Source organism: Chiloscyllium punctatum, chromosome 46 (genome assembly GCF_047496795.1).
Source record: "Chiloscyllium punctatum isolate Juve2018m chromosome 46, sChiPun1.3, whole genome shotgun sequence".
In the NCBI taxonomy this organism is placed as follows: domain Eukaryota; kingdom Metazoa; phylum Chordata; class Chondrichthyes; order Orectolobiformes; family Hemiscylliidae; genus Chiloscyllium; species Chiloscyllium punctatum.
Genome location: NC_092784.1, coordinates 45092205 through 45116312, shown reverse-complemented (window position 1 = coordinate 45116312; position 24108 = coordinate 45092205). Strand labels below are relative to the sequence as shown.

General features: G+C 48.4%; 1 protein-coding gene across 7 annotated transcripts in view; it reads right to left on the bottom strand.

The window, feature by feature from the left end:
- Nucleotides 1-619: 619 nt before the first annotated feature.
- The window catches only part of LOC140467985 (adhesion G protein-coupled receptor E3-like), a 79257-nt gene continuing 55768 nt past the window's right edge, over nucleotides 620-24108 (bottom strand). For 6 of the 7 annotated variants that reach the window (XM_072564101.1, XM_072564103.1, XM_072564099.1 and 3 more), the window contains 11 exons: nucleotides 23903-24080; nucleotides 21911-22030; nucleotides 20300-20475; nucleotides 19700-19858; nucleotides 17452-17652; nucleotides 13734-13954; nucleotides 13171-13237; nucleotides 10925-11016; nucleotides 7213-7381; nucleotides 6714-6803; nucleotides 620-6074 (listed from right to left, as the gene is read on the bottom strand). In XM_072564101.1, the coding sequence (XP_072420202.1) occupies nucleotides 6042-6074; nucleotides 6714-6803; nucleotides 7213-7381; nucleotides 10925-11016; nucleotides 13171-13237; nucleotides 13734-13954; nucleotides 17452-17652; nucleotides 19700-19858; nucleotides 20300-20475; nucleotides 21911-22030; nucleotides 23903-24080 (1506 nt within the window). In that variant the 3' untranslated portion in view covers nucleotides 620-6041. The remainder of the gene's footprint in view (nucleotides 6075-6713; nucleotides 6804-7212; nucleotides 7382-10924; nucleotides 11017-13170; nucleotides 13238-13733; nucleotides 13955-17451; nucleotides 17653-19699; nucleotides 19859-20299; nucleotides 20476-21910; nucleotides 22031-23902; nucleotides 24081-24108) is intronic. The other variant, XM_072564100.1, reaches the window with a different exon arrangement.

The following is a 24108-nucleotide window of genomic DNA, read 5'->3' as shown; positions in this document are numbered from 1 at the left end:
AGGGCATAGGTTTAGGATGAGAGGGGAATGGTATAAAAGATACCTATGGGACAACTTTTTCACACAGAGAGTGGTGCGTGTATGGAAGGAGCTGCCAGAGGAAGTGGTGGAGGCTGGTACAATTGCAGCATTTAAAAGGCATCTGGATGGGTATATGAATAAGAAGGGTTTGGAGGGATATGGTGTTTGCAGGTGTGAGGAGATTGGTTTGGGATATCTGGTTGGCATGGGCGAGTTGGACCAAAGGGTCAGTTTCCATGCTGTATATCTCTATGACTCTAATTACAAAGGAATTGTTACTGCCAGACACTTGATTAACTTCCATTCAGTTGGTTCTTGTTTTAATCCCTTTCCAATTGTCACCATTGTAATGTCACTGCTTTACAATGGTCACTGTTGTGTTGTCCCCCTATAAAACATGTCTGCACCTTCAGTTCTGGGAAGGCCATTCTGGCCATCTGTGCAGAGAGTCAGTTCTGTGTCAGCCGGGTCAATTTCTCTTCCACAATATCATCACCTCAGCTTAAAATTACTACCTGATCTGATTTGTTCAGGACAAATGGAAAAATAAGAAACAGTGGCCATGCTATAATAAAGAACATTTCAGGCCAAAGTCCTCTTCATTTATTTCTTTTATTTACAAAGAACCCTGGCAGTATGATGAAACCATAATGTGAAAAGAGTTACGACCGAGTGCAAAATGCAGCAGTTAAAACAAAATACACCTGTCACCGGGAAGCGATGGCTAAAACGCTCCTTCGTACACAGTTAATCCCTCGCTCATCACTCGACTCTGGGGGTGGGGGGGTGTCATGTGCACAAGACAAAAATACGGCCAGCCTTTTGGCAGCAAAGTCTTCCTGAAAAGTAAACATTTGAAACAACACCAAGGAAATGAGGCTACAGCTCCCCAAAAGGAATGTTCGCTTCTCAGGACTGGCGACGGCAGGAGGGAGGGGGCTGGGGAATGGGATGGGGCGCGTGTTGGGCTGGTCCAGTCCACTCAGGGTGGCACGCCCACGATTGGCTCAGTGGACAACCATCCTCCATTGGATGACACTCGCCCGATGTCGATTGGTAGAATGAGTGTCGCCCCCCCCTTTCCCTCATGATCAGCAGTGCGCCAAACGCCTTGAATGGCCAATCCGCGTTCCTCCTCTCGACTTCAGAAGCAGTTACTCTTTTTTATTCTCCACGGGATAGCTAATTTCTAAACTGCAGGAAGTAAAACGCTGTGAAACATTCCCTGTTCCTGCCTGGTTGTGGGCGACGAAGTTTAACTGACCCATTCCGTGAGGCAAAGTTCAAAGTGGTGAACATTTCTAAACATTTAGAAACTTCAGAATATAAATATCAATCAGTAACAGAACAGTGTTTGGGTTTGTCTTCATAAATAGCATTGTCGTTTCTAAAAATATTCATAATTTTTCCCTACAGCTCTGCCGCAAACTCCCTGAGCAATCCCACCATGAAATCAGCACACAGCTCTTCCCCCTCTTAACCTCTTGCCATGGTTTTAACTCCAGAACTCAGTCTCGCACAGCGCCACTTTTCAATCACTGAAGCTCCCTCCAAACTGAACACACAGCAGGAATAGACCATTCAGCCCCTCGAGTCTAACCCGCTGCTCAATAAGATCGTGGCTAATCGGATTGGAACCGCGAATCCTGACTTCATAAGAATCTTTTCTCCAGAGGAACCTTGATTATCGAAACGGCACGGGTGGGGAGGATTTTGTTCGGATAATCGAACGCTCGGATAATACAGTTTACCCAATCATCGGGACCTTGAGATCTTGGTTGGATAATCTGAAATTCAGATAATCGAACGTTCGGATAATCGAGGGTCCTCTGTCTGTCTGATCCCATTGCCAGGCACTAGGATAAATCCTGGCATTGCCAGTGACCTGCTGAGGATGGAGAATCGGATTGACCAATGGAGCCAAATTATTAAAATAAGGAGAACGCGCCTCCCTTGGTGCCTGGACCAATCTGAATGTGCTGTGGTTGGGTTAACATTCCCAGTCGTTCTGGCACTGAAACAGCCACAATAATGATGGACTAGGACAAGGAGTGGTCTTTTGCCACTTGGGTCTCTCTCTGTCTCTGAACAATGCAGAGAGGCGGCACGGTGGCACAGTGGTTAGCACTGCTGCCTCACAGCGCCAGAGACCCGGGTTCATTTCCCGACTCAGGCGACTGACTGTGTGGAGTTTGCACGTTCTCCCCGTGTCTGCGTGGGTTTCCTCCGGGTGCTCCGGTTTCCTCCCACAGTCCAAAGATGTGCAGGTCAGGTGAATTGGCCATGCTAAATTGCCCGTAGTGTTAGGTAAGGGGTAGATGTAGGGGTATGGGTGGGTTGCGCTTCGGCGGGTCGGTGTGGACTTGTTGGGCCGAAGGGCCTGTTTCCACACTGTAAGTAATCTAATCTAATCTAAGAAGGTTCCAAGGCCTAATGGTAGCCCCGTCTGCTCACTCTGGCTCATTGCAGCTCCTGAAAGGAATTGCGGTCACCACACTCCAGAGTGACGGAGAATGTCTACTGGAGTGGGCCATTCTTTATCCAAGGGTTGGGTTATGGACTTCGACTGGATTGGTCCATAATTATGGGTGAAATGACCTGCTATCGCCCTCTGCAGGATTGATGACCAAGTGACCCTCCCGCACTCAATGCCTACCACAGGCCCTTGGAAAGATCTAAAGGCTGGAGTTCAACCTCTTTGGCCAAATACACACTCACGTTCCACAGCTAACAACTCCGGGCATGGGACTTGAACCCAGATCTTTGGGCCTGCAGTAGGGTGCTCCCACTGCACCTCAACAATCTCCAGTTGATCTCCACGTCCATGTCATACATCGACCAACAAACTCCCCTCAGCAGTCCCAGCTCTGTCTCAAACTCCACTCTGCACGTACCCCACCTTATTTCACACATTAGTGATCTTTTCCCCATAACACCCACTGAAACGACCTACCCTCAACAGTTTCTACTATCGACTCCACACCCCAACACCTCCATATCACTCCTACTGCAAAATCACATGTTCAAGATTCCCAGAGCCTCACTCGACCAACACCCGCCATGGATTGTCTCAAGCCTCTTCGTCAGTATGTAGAGAGTTCCCAGACTGAGTGACAGTGTGGGACTCTTCCTGTATTACTGTATAACGGTGCTGTACTCCCTCAGTACTGACCATCTGACAGTGCGGCACTTCCTCAGTAGTGACCATCGAACAATGCCGCACACCCTCAGCACTGACCCTCTGACAGTGCACACCCCCTCAGCACTGACCCTCTGACAGTGCACACCCCCTCAGCACTGACCCTCTGACAGTGTGGCACTCCCTCAGCAATGACCCTCTGACAGTGCATCACTCCCTCAGCACTGACCCTCTGACAGTGGACCACTCCCTCAGTACTGACAATCCAACAGTGCAGCATTCCCTCAGCACTGACCCTCTGACAGTGCCGCACTCCCTCAGCACTGACCCCCTGACAGTGCCGCACTCCCTCAGCACTGACCCCCTGACAGTGGACCACTCCCTCAGCACTGACCCTCTGACAGTGCCGCACTCCCTCAGCACTGACCCTCTGACAGTGCCGCACTCCCTCAGCACTGACCCTCTGACAGTGCCGCTTTCCCTCAGTACTGACCCTCTGACAGTGCTGCACTCCCTCAGCACTGACCCTCTGACAGTGCCACACTCCCTCAGCACTGACCCTCTGACAGTGCCGCACTCCCTCAGCACTGACCCTCTGACAGTGCCGCACTCCCTCAGCACTGACCCTCTGACAGTGCCGCACTCCCTCAGCACTGACCCTCTGACAGTGCCGCACTCTCTCAGCACTGACCCTCTGACAGTGCTGCACTCCCTCAGCACTGACCCTCTGACAGTGCGGCACTCCCTCAGCACTGACCCTCTGACAATCTTCGATGACTTGTACTGTAACAACACAGAGATTGTTGAACACAATCTCGCTGTAGATTCCTGAGCTGTTCAAGCATTACTCCATTCTGGAGGCTGGCCCGTGAAGTTCAGAGGAATGAGGGGATTCTCATCGAAACCTAGAACATTCTGACAGGACCAGACAGGGTAGATGCAGGAAGGATGTTCCCCACGAGCAAGGAGTCCAGTACCTGGAGGCTCTAAGGATAGCAGTGGGCCATTGTGGACTGAGATGAGGAGAAATGTCTTCACACAGAGTGGGGAGCTTGTGGATCTCACAACCACAGCAAGCAATGGAGACCAAAGCATGGAATGTTTCTGAGAAGTTAGATACAGTTCATTGGGCTAAAGGGATCAGAGGGGATGCGAGGAGAAAGTGGGAAGAGGGGATGAGCCATGATCATATAGAGTGGTGTAGCAGGCTGGAAGGGCTGAGTGGCCTCCTCCTCCCCCTGGTTTTCCATGTTTCTATGTGGGAATACTGAGGGATGCCAATCGCTCGTGTTGAATTCCCGTAATGGCTGAGGTTACCATGAAGAGTCTGCTTTCAGAACCTTCCCTGTGAGCTGATGGCCCTCAGGGTGAACACACCCCACCAGCTGTCTCTTTCTGACTGAGAGGAGCCGACGGGCACTCTGGGGAGATGCACGATTGGAACAGTAAGATTATTACACACTCGCACACTCAGACTCGCGCACACACACACACACACACACACACACACACTCAGACTCGCACACTCAGACACACACACACACTCAGACTCACGCACACTCACTTTATTGTAACAGGGCCATGAGTGGTAAAGCCAGGATAGATGGGTATCCTGGCCAAGGGATGGTGCTGTCTCCATTCCCTCCCCACCCCACCCCATGCCACGTGGTTCAAGTGTCACTTTGCTAACCTCCAGCTTGGGTTGTCAACCTGCCAATGCATTACTGAAGGTACCTGTGCCCGGGTTTGAACAGGCGATACAGAAGGGCCAAGCCCTGTGCTAACCACCTTGTCACACCATCCAATGGTGCCAATGACTGTAGACGGTGAACTCTAAGTTGGTGCCCATCCACCCCCCCCCCCCCCCCCCCACTCACATGTCAAATGATCAGAATGCACATTGTACAGAGCTAGTCCGAAAGCCAAACAAAAAGAAGAGCTTTATGGAAAACATATACACCTGAAGGCACTTCCTCAGCTAATATCGAAAAGCTCACGACGCAAATGAAAGGGTTTGATTGGGTTTGAAAACCTCAGGCTATACCCTGCCTGGCCCTGGCACCAGACTCAGCTGGTACAGGATTTGCCAAGCTTCCAGCAAGCTGGGTTGGCACTGATTCCGTGATTCCCCAGCTGACTTCAGGCTCAATTCCAAAGGTGCACTGCAACGAAATCGGAAAACTGAAGAGACTTGGCTTGAGTCGAAACCAGGGTATGCTTTTTCCTCTCAGTGTGGGGCCCCGTCTGATTTCATAGCCTGCACCCACAATCGTGCCCAGGATCAGACAGAGCTCTGCTTTTGGCAAAACTTCCTTCACCCAGCGATGCTCCTGAAATCCATGGTGTGACGGATCAGTGGGACAATTATCGTTGGGGCAATTGGAGTGCGAACGAGATTGAAAATACCCCCACCAGGCACATTTCGCACGCGACCTTTAACACAGCAGCCCAGGGGGCAAAAGCCCTTTCACTACCTGGGAGATCCATTTGATCCCAGGTACTCGAGGGGAGAAGATGGTGTATAATCCACCACAGCATCGTTATTGTGCAGTGATGCCCAAATCCTCAGAGTTGTACAAGCCCATTGCGAAAGATGCTCATGGAAGCAAATGCACCCAAGTGGGTGAGAACATTTTGGAATTTAGGAATTTCAACCCCCCCCCCCCCATCCCAAGCTCTATTGCACTCTCTTCCATTGAAAGTTCGTACCGCGTTGAAACAGAGAGGCTGTGGGAAAACTGGGGCAGCAGGAGTGGGACAAGTCAGACGCTGTCAGTTCTAGGCAGAGTCAGTCAGTGCAATGTCTCTCTCACTGTCTCTCGATTGCACCAAAATAAGCAGCTCTCCTGCTAGCTCAGTGTGCGACCACGTGTTCTCCCCTTCACATTCCTGTTTCGTTTGTGCTTTTCAAACCCTGGAAGAGAAGGGAGTGAGTTACCTCAAGCTGCTGAGCCATTTTTGAATCCATTTGCCTGAAAGCAGAAGGGAAATAGTGATACAGTCATAATGTCACAGAGTGAGGCATCCCTGGCTAACGGTCCAGGGTCAGAGGTTCAAGTCCCCTTGCGATTTATAAACAATTAAAAACATCGAGAATTGAAAACTACTTTCAGTAATGGTGACCAGGTCAACTTCCTTCCGTTCACCCACAGGATGTGGTGTCACTGGCTAGGCCCTGCATTTATTACCCGTCCCTAGTAGCCCCTTGAGAAGGTGGTCGCGGTGAGCTTCGTTCTTGAACCGCTGCAGTCCATTTTGTGGAGTTAGACCTATATCAATGTGGGTGACTCTTTAATAGCCCAGCCAGACTTTTTAACCTCATGCTGGGTGAGGACAGAGTGGAAACTTCACACATTCAGTATCTCCAACAGTGCAGCACTCAATCAACACTGCACTGAGAGTGTCCCTTCAAGCCGTATCCACGGGGACAAGATTATGGCCAGGAGTACGGCCCGGTCAGTATGCAGAGACGTGCTGTCTGGTGGACAGCGTATCAGCCGATGTGGGTCCCTCCTCCCTGACCTGTCGGGTCTGATATCAAACATATACCTACCTGGGTGGAAAAGGTTGAAAACTCAGAGTATTTAGATGCTTTCTTCATTTGGCAAACTCTGATGAAGGCCTTGCTGTATTCATCCCTCACCTGCAAGACAGCAGGAACATGGAGTTTGTACTGGAGATAGAGAGAGCAGAGATAGAGAGAGCAGAGAGAGAGAGAGAGAGAGAGAGAGAGAGAGAGAGAGAGAGAGAGAGAGAGAGCAGTGGAGAGAGCAAGTACAATGGAGGGAGTGAGCACTCTATCCAGGGCCATCCTCCAACAGCCCAGTGACTATCCCAGGATGGTCCAGGGCATGTCTGGGACAGGAAGAGACAGTGTGTGTCTCCTCTATATCCTCTTCACAGAATTCGGCGGGGACTCCGGCAGGTTATTGAAAAGGGGCGGGCACTATTTTGTGTTCGGTCATTTGGATGTGAAGGGTTAATTCCACACTGGGAGAAGATAACAGTCCGAGTGGGGGTAACGTGTCCCTCCAGTGGGTTCGGCCTCATACCTGCTTGTTGAAGAGACAGTGCAGGATGAAGATGAATGCTCCTTGCAGGCTGTTGATGACGGTGAAGATGTAGGCCATGACAATGGTGTTCTCCTGGAAATGCAGCATTCCGAATATCCAGGTACATCCCAGGAGGCAGAGCTGAGCGATGGCCGTGAATGTGAAGGCCCTGAGGAGAAACAGGGGAATATGGAATGAGTCGGTCACGGATATTCTCTCTCACCCACATGTTGGGAACACGTTCGGAACACTCCTGCTGGGAATCAATGTCCTGGAACTCTGTCTCAAATAAATGTTGATGTCGCCGTCTGGGCACCTTCTCTGCAGCCGTAACATTGTATTCCTCTCTCTGTTCTATTACCCGAATACACTTTATTTGGTACGATCTGCCTGTTACTGCACGCAAAACAAAACTTTTCATTGTCCCTCGGTACATGTGGCAACAATAAATCAAATCAAATCAAAAATGTAATGATGGGACGTGTGTGTTGCTGAGAAATCCCACATTGATTGACCATCCCTAACTGCCCTACGAGGAGAGGGAGCCACCCTCTAGAAAACCCAATCACTCGGTCGGCCGGTTCAGAGGGTCGTTACAAATGATCCACTCGAGGCTGAGACTGGAGTCACTTGTAGGCCAGACCGTGTACAGACAGCAGGTATTCTTCCCAAATGGATAACGATGAACAAACCTGCCTTTTATTTCAAACCGACAGTTACGTTCCTCATAAACCTCCTTTTCTTCTTCAAAAAAATATGTCGGCTTTACTTCCTGAGCTGAGTTTAAAATCCTGAGGCAATGGCAGGATTTGAACTCATGCCACTGCTCATTACAACAGCCTATCGCTGAATAGTCAGTGCTCTTCCATAACTGCTCGTGTTGCAGGCGTAGGAGCACGGCTGACAAACAGAGTCCAGCACTTCAAGACAGAGACCCATCGCTACCTCTAACGGTAAGCGTCGGTGGGGAAGGCAGGTATGTCATTGTTCCTTCACTGTCTGTGGGTCATAAACCTGCAGCTCCCTCTCGAACAGCACTGTGCATCCATTGACAATTAAAGGACAGCAGCAGTCATCGAGTCATAGAGAGGTACAGCACGGAAACAAACCCCTTCGGACTCGTCCATGCCAACCAGAAATCCTAACCTAATTTAGTCGCATTTGCCAGTACTTGGCCCATATCCCTTTAAACCCTTCAGTTTTCTGTATCTTTCAAATAGATCCCCCCTCATCCTTCTAAACTCTATCAAGTAGAGACCCAGCATCCTCAAGCATTCCGCATGTTTAAGCTATTCATTCTTGGGTCCATTCTCGTGAACCTCCTCTGAACACACTCCAGGGCGAGGACAGCCTTCCTGAGATATGGGGCCCAAAACTGCGCGCAATACTCCAAATGTGGTCTGACCAGAGCCTTATACAGCCTTAGAGATACATCCCTGCTTTTATATTCAAGTCCTCTCAAAATAAATGCCATCGTTGTATTGGCCTTCCTCACTACTGACTCAACCTGCAACTTTACCTTGAGAGAATCCTGGACGAGAACTCCCAAGTCTCTTTGCACTTCAGACTTCTGAATTATCTGAAAATAGCCCATGCCTCTATTCTTCCTACATGATCTCACACTTTCCTACAATGCCCTCCATCTGCCAGTTCTTTGCCCATTCTGCTGACCTGCCCAAATCCTTCTGCAGCCTTCCCCCCCCCCCCCCCCTCAGTACTACCTGTCCCTCTACCCAGCTTTGTATCATGTGCAAACTGCAAAATGTTGGCCATAACACAACTAATATCATTGACACATTCATAACGATGGACCGAGTCACATTGTTAATGTTTAACCTGCTATTATTTGTTGAAATGTGAACCTCTCTCTGACCAGATACAGACAGTGGGTGACCCATTCTCTGAGGCCTAGTAGTTAGGCCTTACAGGCAAAAGCCAAAGACTCATTTCTTACCTTTATTATCAATTTTATTCTCAGCAGGAAGTGATGCTGCACCTCTGCAAATCATGGGTTAGGCCATATTTGGAGATTTGTGTTCAGTTCTGAGCACCTTATTTAAGGAAGAATTTTGAAGCCCTGGTGAGAATCCACAGAAGATTTCCCAGAAGGATAGCAGGAATGAGGGATTTTAGATACAAGGAAAGATGAGAGAAATTGGGCTTATTCTCCTTGGAGTGAAGAAGAGGAGGAGATGACCGTATTGAGGTGTTCGATGTTATGAACAATCGCGACAGGGTAAAGAAGGATATCCTGTTTCCAGGAGTTGGTGTGTCAGTGACTAGGGCCCACAATTTCAGGACTGTCTGCAAGGGAGCTAGGAGTGAGCTGAGGAGAAACCTCTTTACTCAGAGAGTTGTTAGGATTTGGGATGCACCTGCCTGGGGAGAGTGGAGGAAGGGGATTCCACAGGAGCTCTCCACAGAGAGTGGGATCGATATTTGAAAGGGATTAATTTAGAGGGTTACGGAGATAGGGCTGGAGAATGGGACTAGCCAGTATCGACATGATGTGTCGAATGGTCTCTTTCTATCCTGCAAAACTCTCTGATTCTCGTTTGGCTTATTAAGGAAAACCTTTGAAATGATTACAGTGTTTCAAGGAAAAGATATGATTGTCCTGGAGGTGGTGCAGAGGTGATCCACCGGGACATTCCCTGGGATGGAGCATTTCAGCGACGGAGAGAGGCTGGATAAGCTGGGGTTGTTGCCTTTGGAGCAGAGAAGGTTGAGGGAGACCTGATCGGGGTGTGTAAGATTATGGAGGGGAATGGACGGGGGTCAGGAAGCAGCTGTTCCCCTGAGGAGAAGGGTCAGTAATAAGGATGTTGTTAAACTGGAAAGAGTGCAGGAAGAGATTTCCAAAGATGTTACCAAGACTGGAGGGTTTGAGTTATAAAGGTTGGAGAGGCTGGGATTCTTTTCCTTGGAGTATTGGAAGCTGAGGGGTGACTTTATAGAAATTCATAAAATCACGAGGGGCATGGATAGGGTAAATTGACAAGATCTTTTCCCCAGGATTGGGGAGTCCAAAACAAGAGAGCATAGGTTTAAGTTGGGAGGGGAAAGATTTAAAAAGGACCTTTTTCACACAGAGGGTGGTGTGTGTATGGAATGAGCTTCCAGGAGGCTGGTAATATTACATTTAAAAGGCATCTGGATGGGTACATGAAAGGAAGGGTTCAGAGGGATATGTACTAAATGTTGGCAAATGGGACTGGTTCAGTTTTGGAAACCTGGTCACTATGGACTGTTTGAACAAAGGGCCTGTTTCCATCCTGTATAACTCTATGACTGGAGGTATAGAAGGGATTTGAGAAGAATGTTTTCCACCCAGATGGGGGTGGGTGTGAAGCTGGAATGCACTCTCTGGGAGGTGGGAACATTAAAAAAATTCTTGGATGAGCACTTGAAGTGTCGTAGCAGACAAGGCTATGGGCCTAGGGTGGGGACGACGGACTTGGTGAAGGTAGTAGTGTAGTTTTTGGCAGCACAGACTTGATGGGTCGAAGGGCCTCTGTACCATATGATTCGATAATAACAGCAAGATCCATAATGGTCAGTATGTGTGACAGATTCATGGACTGATCATTTCAAGAGATTTAAACTGGAAATGTAGCCCGCTGTGCTCCAGGTGAAGACAATGAATATGAAGACAAAAGCCTGGATCCATTTTCCATTCATTAAACAAGGAAACCAGCGCCAATCTCCTCACCTGACTTTCTTCAACTCGCTCATATCGGGATTAAGGCTGGAAAACTTATTGACGAGCCGCATTACAGTAAGGATAAAGAATCCTGCGTTAACCTGCGTGGAAAAGGGAGAACACTTTGATCAAGATAAACACGTTGGATACAGGAGCAGGTCAGAGGCCGGGAACCCTGTATCGAGTAACTCACCTCCTGAAACAAACTTCTCCTCAATAAGAAATAGGAACAGGAGGAGACCATGCGGCCCCTCGAGCCTGCTCCACCATTCAATAGGATCATGGCTGATCTGACATTCCTCACATCCACTTTCCTGCCCTTTCCCCTTCATCCTTGATCCCCCTGACTGATTGAGAAATGGAAAGCTCCCCACTTGCCTGGATGGGTGCAGCTCCAACAACACTTGCGATGATGCTGCTACTTTACATTGTCCTTGTGTTTTTGTTCACCGGGGCCATAACTGCAGATTTACCGCGACGCCTGGCTCCGATGGGTGTTAGGGCCAATTTGATTATAGCTAACAGATACTGCCTCAGGAACAAGGCTTTCAAGTTTAAAAAAAACACTTGTACAATGAAAGTGGAGTGGCCAGTTCTCCACTCCAGCTCAACTTTTCTCTGGTTTGTTTTGGTTTTAGCAAACAGTCAGTTTTGAGGCTGCTGGACCAAGAAACAGCTCCATGGAAGAAGATGTTCCACGCTGAATCGCTCTGCCATCTCACTCTCCCCTGTTTTACCTGTTTTTACCGAGCGGTGTTTATGGTGATTGTTTCAGGAATTTGTAACAGAATCATTCCAATGGGATAATCTATTGGGTTTGTGGATAGGTTCAGTTATTCTATAATCTTTTCTCTTTTGTATGTATTTTATTCGGTAATCCTCTAAATAAATTCTGTTTTGTTTAAAACTAGGTGGTTTGAGCAGCTTCATCCCTCCTGGGGTATCCGCATCAGACCCTGCTCAGAGCAATTCGCAAAGTTGAGATCTGGTTTACTATCTTGCAATACTTTGAGGGGGTCTGGCCTGGTCCATAACACACTCAAGGAGCTCAATACCATCCAGGACAAAGCCGTCTGTTTGATTGAAAACACATCACAAATGCTCACTCGCTCCACCACGAACCATCTGTAGCAGCAGAGTGCACTATCTACAAGGTGCACTGCAGAAATTTACCAAAGATCCTCAGACAGCACCTTCCAAACCCACAACCACTTCCATCCAAAAGGACAAGGGCAGCAGATACATGGGAACACCACCCCCTGCAAGTTCCCCTCCAAGCCACTCCCCATCCCAATTTGGAAATATATCGTTGTTGCATCAGTGTCTCTGGGTCAAAATTCTGGAATTCCCTCCTACAGGGTATTGTGGGTCTTCAGGGTGGGCATTGCTTGAAGAGACATGACAATTCTCACATTCCAGTCACTGTACCTGCACTCTCGGCAAGTTCACTCCTGATAAGGCTCACTCCTGTTGAAGGTTTTAAGCTCGAAACGTCCACTCTCCTGCTCCTCGGATGCTGCCTGACTGGCTGTGCTTTTCCAGCACCACACTCTTTGACTTTGACTCTCCAGCATCTGCAGTGCTCACTTCCTCCTGCACTCTCAGCTCCCTTTCTCTCCCAGCACTCCACCCCTATTGCATAAATGCTGCCCCCTTCACACTTCCCTTCAGCTCTGATGAAGATTCATCGAGACTCAAAACATTAGCTTGCTCTCTCTCTCTCTCTCTCTCTCTCTCTCTCTCTCCCATTGGCTGCTGCCTGACCTGCTGTGACCTCCAGCATTTTTTGTTGTTAGTTTGTCTCAACTTGGGTGGAAGTGAAAGCATCAGATCGGGGCATTGATCATAGACTTGGAGGAGGAACCTTACTCTGAGGATACTCTCTGCTGTCCTTATTGGGTGAGGAGAGCATCTTAGTGTGGCTCTGTGAACTATCTTTCTCCCTTGGGATCCATTTGAAATTTGTTTAAGGTGTCGGATGTTTGCTAACACAGTCGGGTCTGCTCCCTGGATAATTTGGAGCTCATCATGTTGACCATTGCAGCTCCCACGGTGCCACAAGGAAGGGATTTTGGTAGTGAGGTGGGGAACAGTGAGGGAACAACTGATATAGACCACCGGTCAGATGGTGAATATCTTGGAGGGAGATGTGAGGTGTTGGCTTGCCCTTCGAGGTGATAGAGGCGGCAGGGTTTGGGATAGAGGTGTCAAGAAGAACCATGAATCCAGACGGAAACTTTTAACGGAAGACTTACCAGAATAATGACACAGACCGGAGCGATGAAAGCCCACAAAAAGCCTGTCTCCAGGCTCAACCAGCAACTGGAAGAGAAAATTGTGAAGTGTTTCATTACTGACATTCCCACTCTCTGCTACCAAGCACGCAGGGCCCCCAGTCTGTAGATGTTAGCCCATTCCCCAGTTACTCTACTCAAATGGCCGTCCCTCCTCATATTCTCCCATGGGGTGCATCGTTGACTGCCCAGCTCGATTCTGCCCTCAACGTGGGGACCCATCATTTTGCCTGATAATTTGTCTCGGGCCCCTCTGGGTTGGAAATGCAGGAGTGATTTGGAGTCAGTCTCCCCTCTCCCTGTCCATTCACCATTCATTAGGATAACGCGTATTGTGAACTTTTTACGTAAGGAAAGGCTCAAGGGGCCGAATGGCCTGTTCCAGTTCACATGTTCCTCATCAGTGGTGAGGTAAAGGTGGAAATCAGTAAAGGCTAATCCCATCTCCAGAGTAAACTCAACTGTAAGAGTTCCGACAGTGAGAATTCAAAGTGTTGTTCAGTCAGTGTAAAGTCCATACTTACTATTTGTCTGTCCCGTATCCTTCAGAGTACACAGCGGCTGAGATGGTGACCACCAGCAGGGGAAAGCCGTAGCCAAACAGGCACATGTACCTCAGGCGCATGCTGTTTGCATTGAACACCTTCACCACCATGAGGTAGAGCTGGATACCTTCCAGGAGCATCCAAGAGAAACAGGCCAGGAACAGGTAATGCAGGAGTCCAGCGATGACAGCACAACTGGTCTGAAAGGGACACAGAGGGCTCACTCACTTTGTGAATACATTGGGAGCAAGGGGGGTGGTGTGGTTTGTGTTGGAGGGTTCAAGGGACAAAGTAAACTGAAGCCAACTAGAATGGAGGTCAGTCCAGATAAATGCCAGGTCCAACAATTAGGGATACGACTTACATTATTAATGGTCAAGCCTCAGGTAGTGTTGGAGAGCAGGGGGGTGCCTAGGGGTGCAGGTACATAACTCTTTGAAGTTTGTGTCACATGTAGACAGGCTGGTTAAAAAAGCATTTGGCACATTTGCCTTCCTTGGTCAGTCCTTTGACTATTGGGGGAAAGTGAGGATTGCAGATGCTGGAGAGTCAGAGTCGAAGAGTGTGGTGCTGGAAAAGCACAGCAGATCAGGCAGCATCCGAGGAGCAGGAGAATCGATGTTTCGGGCATAAGCTCTTAATCAGGATGACAGGAGTTGAGACGTTATGTTGAGATTGTACAGGATGTTAGTGAGGCCTCTGCTGCAGTACTGTGTCCAGTTCTGTTCTCTCTGTTGTAGGAAGGGTTGGCGAGGGTTCCGAAGAGATTTACCAGGATGTTGCTGGGTATGGAAGGTTTCAGTTAGAAAGAAAGGCTGGATAGGCTGGGACCTTTTTTTCAGTGAAGTGTAGGAGGGTGAGAGGTGTGACCTGATTGAAGTTTATAAAATAATGAGGGAGTAGAGCTAGGGTTAATGGGAATTGTATTTTCCCTAAGATGGGGGAGTTCGAGCAGAGGGACCACATGTTTAAGGTGAGAGAAGAGAGATTTTTAAAAAAGCATGAGAGGGAAATGTTTTACACAGAGGCTGGTTGGCGTGTGTGGAATGAACTTTCTGAGGAAGGGTTGTATCGAAGGGTTTGTTTCTGTGCTGGATAACTGTATGATTCTGTAGGAAGAGAACCTAGCGAGTGTGTCAAGAAGTTCCTCATGTGTACGGACGCTGGGTGCAGAAATGTCTTGAGGTAAAAACAATGACTGCAGATGCTGGAAACCAGATTCTGGATTAGTGGTGCTGGAAGAGCACAGCAGTTCAGGCAGCATCCAAGGAGCAGTAAAATCGACGTTTCGGGCAAAAGCCCTTCATCAGGAATAAAGGCAGTGAGCCTGAAGCGTGGAGAGATAAGCTAGAGGAGGGTGGGGGTGGGGAGAAAGTAGCATAGAGTACAATGGGTGAGTGGGGGAGGGGATGAAGGTGATAGGTCAAGGAGGAGAGGGTGGAGTGGATAGGTGGAAAAGGAGATAGGCAGGTAGGATAAGTCCGGACAGGTCATGGGGACAGTTACTGAGCTGGAATGTCTTGGTCAGGGTTTCTGCTCCTATTCCCTGGATAAAGAATAATCCAAATAGGGCTCCTGATCACACCAGCCTGCACTGGATATATGAGGGCCTGGTTAAAGCCAAACGGATTAGATTGGGTAGCAGAATGCAAGAAAAGTTAGTGATGAGATCAGGGACCAAGTTCAGAAATGGGATTAGGAGTGGACCAGACCTCTCCTTCAACTACCTGATTATTCAATATGGCCACTATTTCTATCTTCACACACACTTTCCCACACTGCCCCGAATCCCTGCATTACTTTCATATCCATAAATACATTGTGCTATCGCTTGAACATATCCAGAAGTCGAGCGTTTCTTTGAGGTTCAGGATTCCAAGGGTTTGTAACCCTGAAGGAAGAAATTTCTCCTCCTCTGAACTCAAAATGGGGGACCCTTTACTCTGAGAGAGTGACTCTTTAATCGAGCTTCCTCAGCCAAGGGAGATACTTTCCTTCACATCTATCCCATCAGGTCCATTAAGAGTTTTATGTGTTTCAATGAGATTAATTCTTGTTCTGCTGCACTCCTGGCAATACAGCTGTAGTCTTCTCAATCTTTGTGACAGGAACAAGTCTAGGAAATGTCTGTTGAACTCATTCCAGGGCAACCATTCCCTTCCCAGGTAAGTTAGCATTGCTGCCTCACATCACCAGGAACCTGGTTCAATTCCAACCTCAGGTGAGTGTCTGTGTAGAGTTTGCACATTCTCCCTGTATCTGTGTGGGTTTCCTTTGGGTGCTGTGGTTTCCTTCCACAGTCCAAAGCTGTCCAGGGTAGGTGGGTTAGCCATGTTATATGTGAGGTTATTGAGTAGGGGAGTGGGATGCTCTTCTGAAGGTTGGCTGAATGGCCTGCTTCCACACTGTAGGGTTTCTATGATTCTGTAGCCCTATGTAATTGTAATATCATCTACTTTTATCATTCTTATGAAATATATTTTGGACTCACGGAGAATCAATGTTAGAAACGTAACACATAGGAGCAGGAGTAGGCCATTCAACCCTTCAAACCTGTGCTGCCATTCGATATGACCATGGCTGATCATCCAACTCATTCCACTGTTCCCACTTTTTCCACTTTGATCCCTTTAACCTTAAGACCCATATCTAACCCCTTCTTGAAAACATTCAATGTTTTGGCCTCAATTGCTTTTTGTGACAGTGAATACCCCAGACTCCCCACTCTCTGGGTGAAGACATTTCTCCTCATCTCAGTCCGAAATGTCCGACCCCATTTCCTTAAACTGTGACCCCTGGTTCTGGATTCCTCAGGTGTTAGGAACATCCTTCCTGTGTTTACCCTGTCTGGTCCAGTTTGAATGTTGTAGGTTTCTATGACATTCCCCCTCATTCCTCTAAACCCCAGAGAATATAATCCTAACTGAACCAATCTCTCCTCATACTTCAGTCCTGCCATCCCAGGAATCAGTCTGGTAAACTTTTGTTACCCTTCCTCCGTAACCAGAACATCCTTCCTCAGATACAGGGACCAAACCTGCCCACAATGCACCAGGTGTGGTCTCACCAAGACCCTGTACAATTGCAGCAAGACATCCCTGCTCCTGTACTCGAATTCTCTCACTGGGATGACCAAAATACCATTTCCCTCCTTCACCTCCTGCTGCCCCTGCAATGCTCCCTTTCAGTGACTGGTGTACAAGGACACCCAGCTCTCACTGCCCCTCCCCCTTTCCCAATCTATTGCTATTCAGGTCATTCAGTTCTCCACTTCACCTGATGAAAGAGGAGCGCTCCAAAAGCTTGTTATTTTAAATAAACCTGTTGGACTAGAATTGTGTGAATTCTGACTTTGTTTGCCCCAGTGCAACACCAGCACCTCCACACCACAGATAACAATCTACCTTCCTGTTTATGTGGATAATCTCACGTTTATTCACATTATACTCGAACTGCCATATATTTGCCCAGTCCTCAATTTGTCCACATCACATTGAAGCACCTGTGCACAGCTCATCTCAGATCACCCACCTACCCAGCTTTGGGTCATCTGCAGACTCGGAGATATTACATTTAGTTACTAATCTCAATCATGAATGAATAAGTCATTGATAAGCTGGTTTGGAGAGGTTGGGCTGAATGGCCTGTTTCTTACTGTCCTTCAGACAACGAGAGATGAGCATTCACGTTCTCTGACCTTGTTTTCAGTCCGAGATATCCCAACGAGGAACAGTAACTCTGCCAGGAACAGGCTCACACAGAGGTGGGTGTGAATCGTGGTCCTCACGCTCTTGATGGAACGACACAAGATGAACGTGAGGATCGAAATGAAGAGGCACACGAGTGATAAGATGATGCCGACTGTGGTGATCACGTGTAGATTGAAATTGTGAATCTCCTGAAGAAGGGAAAACCGAAAAGGACAGATTATGAAATGGATCGACATGTCAACCTGAAGATGGCTATTTTCCCTGGAGCATCATCAGAGGCTGAGTGGTGACCTTATAAAATCTATGAAGGGCATGGATAGGATGAATAGACAAGGTCTTTTGAAGGGAATGATGTAAATGGGATCTAATGGGTGCGTGTGGAATGAGCTGCCAGAGGAAGTGGTGGAGGCTGGTACAATTACAGCATTTAAAAGGCATCTGGATGGGGACATGAATAGGAAGGATTTAGAGGGATATGGGCCAGGTGCTGGCCAATGGGAGTAGATTAATTTCGGATTTCTGGTCAGCATGGACGAGCTGGACCGACACGTCTGTTTCCGTGCTGTGCAAGTCCATGACTCGATCTTCTTTTGAGGGGCACCCTGCAGAGAGGTAGCAATAATGCCCACCTTCACTTTAAACATCAGTGTATTTGATGGAGAAAGGAAGGCTGAGGGAGATGCAAGGACAGACATCGAGAACGCTGGAGAAACTCAGCAGGTCTGGCAACCTCTGTGGAGAGAGAAAGAAGAGTGAAATGGTTCGAGTCTTCTTCAGAACTGGAATTCTGAACTGAACTGTGCCCAGTGGGGTTTTTAGATTAGATTACTTACAGTGTGGAAACAGGCCCTTCGGCCCAACAAGTCCACACTGACCCGCCAAAGCGCAACTCACCCATAACCCTACATTTACCCCTTACCTAACACCATAGGCAATTTAGCATGGCCAATTCACCTGACCTGCACATCTTTGGACTGTGGGAGGAAACCGGAGCACCCGGAGGAAACCCACGCAGACACGGGGAGAATGTGCAAACTCCACACAGTCAGTCGCCTGAGGCGGGAATTGAACCCAGGTCTCTGGCGCTGTGAGGCAGCAGTGCTAACCACTGTGCCACCGTGCCGCCCTCAGCTCTGAACTGAACTGTGCCCAGGGGGGTTCTGAACCGAACTGTGCCCAGTGGGGCTCTGAACTGAACTGTGCCCAGTGGGGCTCTGAACTGAACTGTGCCCAGTGGGGTTCTGAACAAGACCCAGCTCAAAATGTTAACTCTGTTCCCCCTTGCACAGACGTTGCGAGACTTGCTGAGTTTCTAGCGCCTTCTCGGATTCTTTCAGTGTTGCACAATTTGGGTTTTGTCACAGAGCTGTGAGTTATTGGAGCCAATGGTGAACTGCAATGCTGGTGTCCAGCACTGTCACTAAGTTAGTGACACAAAGCTCAGTCTAATCTCCTGGGGACATGGAATTAAATACCTCCATAGCTGATGGGGACATTAAATCCAGCATTGACTCTACTCTCAGGAACTATGGTTATTGTCAAACTCTCATTTACAAAGAGAAATCTGTGGCCATTACCTGGGTCTGGCCTATATGTGAGGTGGTTGACATCGGTCTGGCCTTCACAATGGCGTGGTGACTCAGTGGTTAGCACCACTGCCTCACAGCACCAGGGACCTGCCTTCAATCCCACACTCGGATGACTGCCCACGTGGAGTTTGCACGTTCGCCCCGTGTCTGGGTGGGCTTTCTCTGGGTGCTCTGGTTTTATCCCACAGTCCAAAGGTGAGTAGGTTAGCTGGACTGGCCATGCTAAATTGCCCCTAATATCCAGGGATGTGCAGGCTAGATGGGGATAGCCATGGGAAATGCAGGCTTTACAGGGATGGGGCAGGGGACTCAGATTGGGTGGGATGCTCTTTAGAGGGTTGGTGCTGACTCGATGGGCTGAATGGCCTCTTTCTGCCCTGAAGGGAATCTAAAATGGCTGAGCAAGCAAGGGCAATGAGGGATGGGCACCCAAATCCCACACTAGAGAAGAAATTAATCTCCTGCACTTCAAAACTCTGCAATGGGTACTGGCCGTTTGTTCCGAAGACAGGCTCTTTGAGCATTGGCCCATTTCAGAAGAGGAACACAGCCTGTAGTAACTCAGAGCAGGTCACCACCCCCCCAACCCCGCTGCCCCTACCCCCCCTCCCCGAGTGACACCCATTCCCTTCCCGCGAGGACATACCCCAATATCGTGCAGGGCCATGAGCACAGCAAAGCTTGACAGATGTGTACAGCTGCAGACGGTGACCGTGACGTTGGAATCCCTCAATCTGCAGCCCTGGACGGACCAGGCAGCCACTGAGCTGTCCCAGTAGACGCACTTCACCTTCTTGTTCGAGTACTGGGGAAGGAGCAAAAGATTCAGGGTGATGTCAATCGGTCGCCTCGGGAAAATCCACACGTTCGCCTGTCAGTTAGCCTGATCCCACCTCCTGACTGACATCCCTCACCATCACTGCCCCCACAACCCTCCCATCAACGGTGGAAGAGCAGTTACAGAGAAATATTTATGCTTCCCTCCAATCGCTTGGCATTCCCACTGTGGTCAAACTCAATAATCAGCTCACATCCCCATCTAAACCTCTTTCATCTATGTCTCCAGTCATCGATCCCCCACCAAGGGGAAAAGTTCCTTCCTGTCTCCCCTTTCGATGACCCACATAATGTTATACATCTCAGTCGTATCCCCTCTGAGAGATCTCAGTTCCTTCCTGAAGGCTCCTCACTTCGAAGCACTCTAGTATAAACAACGTGGAAACTGTGGGTCTAAAACCGAACAAACCTTCTTGTTTTCAAAGGTCAGGATGACTGGATCACTGGGGTTCTCCTTGACCTTATTGGTTACTGCCGCAGTGACAACTTCGGAGATCAGCTCGAGCTTCTCGCCACTGTCCAACAGGTTGTCTTTCATCAGGGAGTCCAGCTCTTTGTATGAAATAAGGGCAGCGGCAGCAACATCTGGGTGGGAGGAGATGACAAACATTAAATGAAGGTGACACCCACCAGCAACACATGATTGTTCGGGTGGGAGTCAAGCCGTGAGCACTCTGCTTGGATTAGTGTTCTCAGCCTTCCTGGATTCACCGTGAAACCTCCAAGAATTCAAGGCGTGATCGTGTAAACTTTGCAACTTTAATAGCTGCTCATGGCTTGAAAGATGAACTGTTACACACATAGAGAAGCAGTATTAACTGTGTCTGTAACAAGCTATTAAAGAACAAAGACTAACTTATACAGGAGTTGGAAGCAATCAGCCATGTCTGCGAAAAGAAGGAGCTCCACATACATGAACAAAACTGTTTTAACATCTGCTTAACAACTGACTGCTTTCTGTCATACAGATACATGATTGGCCTGCAGAAGAATTTAAGGTGTTGATTATCTTCAAACAGACAGTCAGCACCAAATGGAGCAAGGAACAGAGAAGCTATTTCTAATAAGAAAGCAAATTACAGATCGGTGGTTCCGGGAGAGTAATCAATGTTTCACATGAAAGAATCTCAAAGATTGTCAGTAATGTCACTCCATCTACCTGAAGGATGGAAAAAACTGGGTTGGAATCCAGCAGCAGAACAATGAACAGCAGAATTTTGAAGGAGAATACCACTCAAGGACTGAACCCTGGACATCAGAGACAGATGTTATTGGCTTGAGTTGGAGCCACACCAGGTTATGGTCCTACAGTTTCATTTGCAATCACAAGCTTTCGAGCGCTGCCCCTTCATCATCTGACAAATAAACTTGTCGGACTATAACCTGGTGTCATGTGACCCCTGACCTTGTCCATTCCAGTCCAACACCGGCACCTCATCATCGTCAGAGAGTAGCCAAGTTGGGTTGTGAGGTTTCCCCTGAACACTTGAGGGGTCTGAGTTTGGTTGCAACATCCCATAAAGTTTAACTCCTTTTTTCAGTCCTTGATTGTCTGTTAGATTTCTGAATAAGTGTTCGAATTAAAGCTGTCTTGTGGTGATTTACCCACAACAACGGCTAATTCTGCTGCCAGCGTGTTGGGAAGTAATTCTGTGGGGAACTGGGGCAAAGATCCAGACTGGAGCATAGCGCTAGGGATCTGGGTTCGATTCCATTTTCAGGCAACTTTCTGCGTGGAATTTGCATGTTCTTGCTGTGTCTGTGTGGGGTTTCCTCTGGGTGCTCTGGTTTCCTCCCACAGTCCAAAGGTGTGCAGTTTAGGTGAACTCGCCATGCTCAATGTCCCACAGTGTCCAGGGATGAGTAGGTTATGGCATTGGTCATGGAAAATGCAGGGTTATAGGATAGAGGGGGGTGGGATACTCTTCAGAGGGGGGGGGGGGGGGGGGGTGTGCACTTGTTGGGCCGAAGGGCCTGCTTCCACACTGTCGGGATTCTACGATCACGCACCAAGACTCACCGAACATCTCCTTCCCTGCCACATTGTTCCAGCTAATATCCATGCTGTTCTTGGGAGTGGATAACTTTGTCCGTCCGCCCTTCGGGATTGTGTTGTTCCGGATAGCTTGCATGTTGACATCTGCGAGAGACGGCAGATACAGGAAGGTCAGAGTCAAAACATCAACGGGAAGGCAAGGCATGACTCGGAACATCGACCCTCCTGCTCCTCGGATGCTGCCTGACTGGCTGTGCTTTTCCAGCACCACACTCTCGACTCTGATCTCCGTCATCTGCAGACCTGACTTTCTCCCATTACTGACAACACCCCCCCCCCCCCCACCCCCAACCCCACCACCCACTCGCTGAATCTGTTTTCAGGCATGAGTCCGCCAATCCCAGTGACCTTTGCCTCTCCCCACAAATGCTTCACATTTTCATCAAGTGGCTCCCCAAGGCCAACAAAGTATGAGTTTCAGATTGGGATGAGGAGGAATTTCTTCTCACAAGGGGGTTATAGGTCTTTGGGATGTCCTTTTGCCATTTAGAGCTGTGTGGGGGGGTAGACTCCTTGTGTGTATTTAAGGCTGAGATAGATTCGGGTAAGAGGGGGTCAACTTTGATTTGTGACAGAACCCCTTTCCGGAGCAGCTAGGGTGTGGTTACCAAAACGTCTTGTCCCGAGACTCATAACCCTGAGCCCTGAGCCCTGAGCTAATGTCCTGGATGTGTGGGTTCAAATCCTACCATGGCAGATCTGTCTTTTTTAAAGATCGGGAATTAAAGCTCGCATAATTATGGCCACGTAACCAATCTCGATTATCATAAACATGACTGACCTTTAGGGAAGGAAATCTGCCGTCCTTACCTGGTCTGGCCTACATGTGACTCCAGACCCGCAGCCATGACAGCGACTCTGAACTGACCTCTGAAGTGATCCGGGAAAACCACTGAGTTCCAGTCCCATTAGGGATGGACAATAAGTTTGCAATTTTTGAGAAGATTTGTAGCTCAGCTTGATGGTAAATATGTAAGTTAGCTCGCTGAGCTGGAAGGTTTGGTTTCAGATGTTTCGTCACCATGACTAGGTAACAGCATCAGTGTGACCAGTGCTTCACCGGAGACTCTCATGGATGAGTCTCAGCGAACTAACTTACAGACTGATGGACAATATGTGCTGACCCAGCCAACAATGACCACATCCAGTGCATAACAAAACCTGGAGCTGTAGGCCAATGCTGCATTCAATTTTCACACAACAAAATCCCACAAGCATCACCAATGTGTGCAGATAGATGGCTCTGGGGGGGGCGGGGGTGTTCGCCTGGCAAAAGAACATTCTCAGGAAACTAGAGTTCGCTACATGCTATCCATGTGTATCATTACATCCTAAATGATATATTGAGGATGAGGTAGTTGGGAATTTACAACTAAAACAGAAATGATTTGGTACACAGCCTGGAACAAGTGACTGTCAGAGTCATAGAGGTACACAGCACAGAAACAGACCTTTCAGTCCAACCTGTCCACGCCAACCAGATATCCTAACCTAACCTCGTCCCATTTGCTAGTACTCAGCCTGTATCCCTCTAACCCCTTCCTATTCATATCCCCATCCAGATGCCTTTTAATTGTTGCAATTGTACCAGCCTCCACCACTTCCTCTGGCAGCTCAGTCCATACACGCACCCCCCTCTATGTGAAAGCGTTGCCCCTTAGGTCCCTTTTATATCTTTCCCCTTTCATTCTAAACTTATGCCCTCTAGTTCTGATCTTCCTACCCCAGGGAAAAGACCTTGTCTATTTACCCTATCCATGCCCCTCATGATTTTATAAACCTGAATAAGGTCACCCCTCAGCCTCCAATGTGCCAGGGAAAGTAACCCCAGTCTATTCAGCCTCTCCCTGTAGCTCAAAGCCTCCACACCTGGCAATACCCTTGTAAATCTTTTCTGAACCCTTTCAAGTTTCACAACATCCTTCCAACGGGAAGGAGACCAGACGATGACATTACCGAACCCATTAGTTGAGAAGTTCTTCATCTCTTCATGACCTAAAGTGTTGGCAAGTGCGAGGGTGTGTTTCTCCATCTGCTCAAGGAAGTTGGAAACCAGTTCGTGGAACGTTTTTGAATGTCTGTCCTCTATCTTCGAAAGGCTTGAGAGATACTGATTGGTAAACAAATCGATATCCTATGGGAACAGGAGAGGGAAAACACCA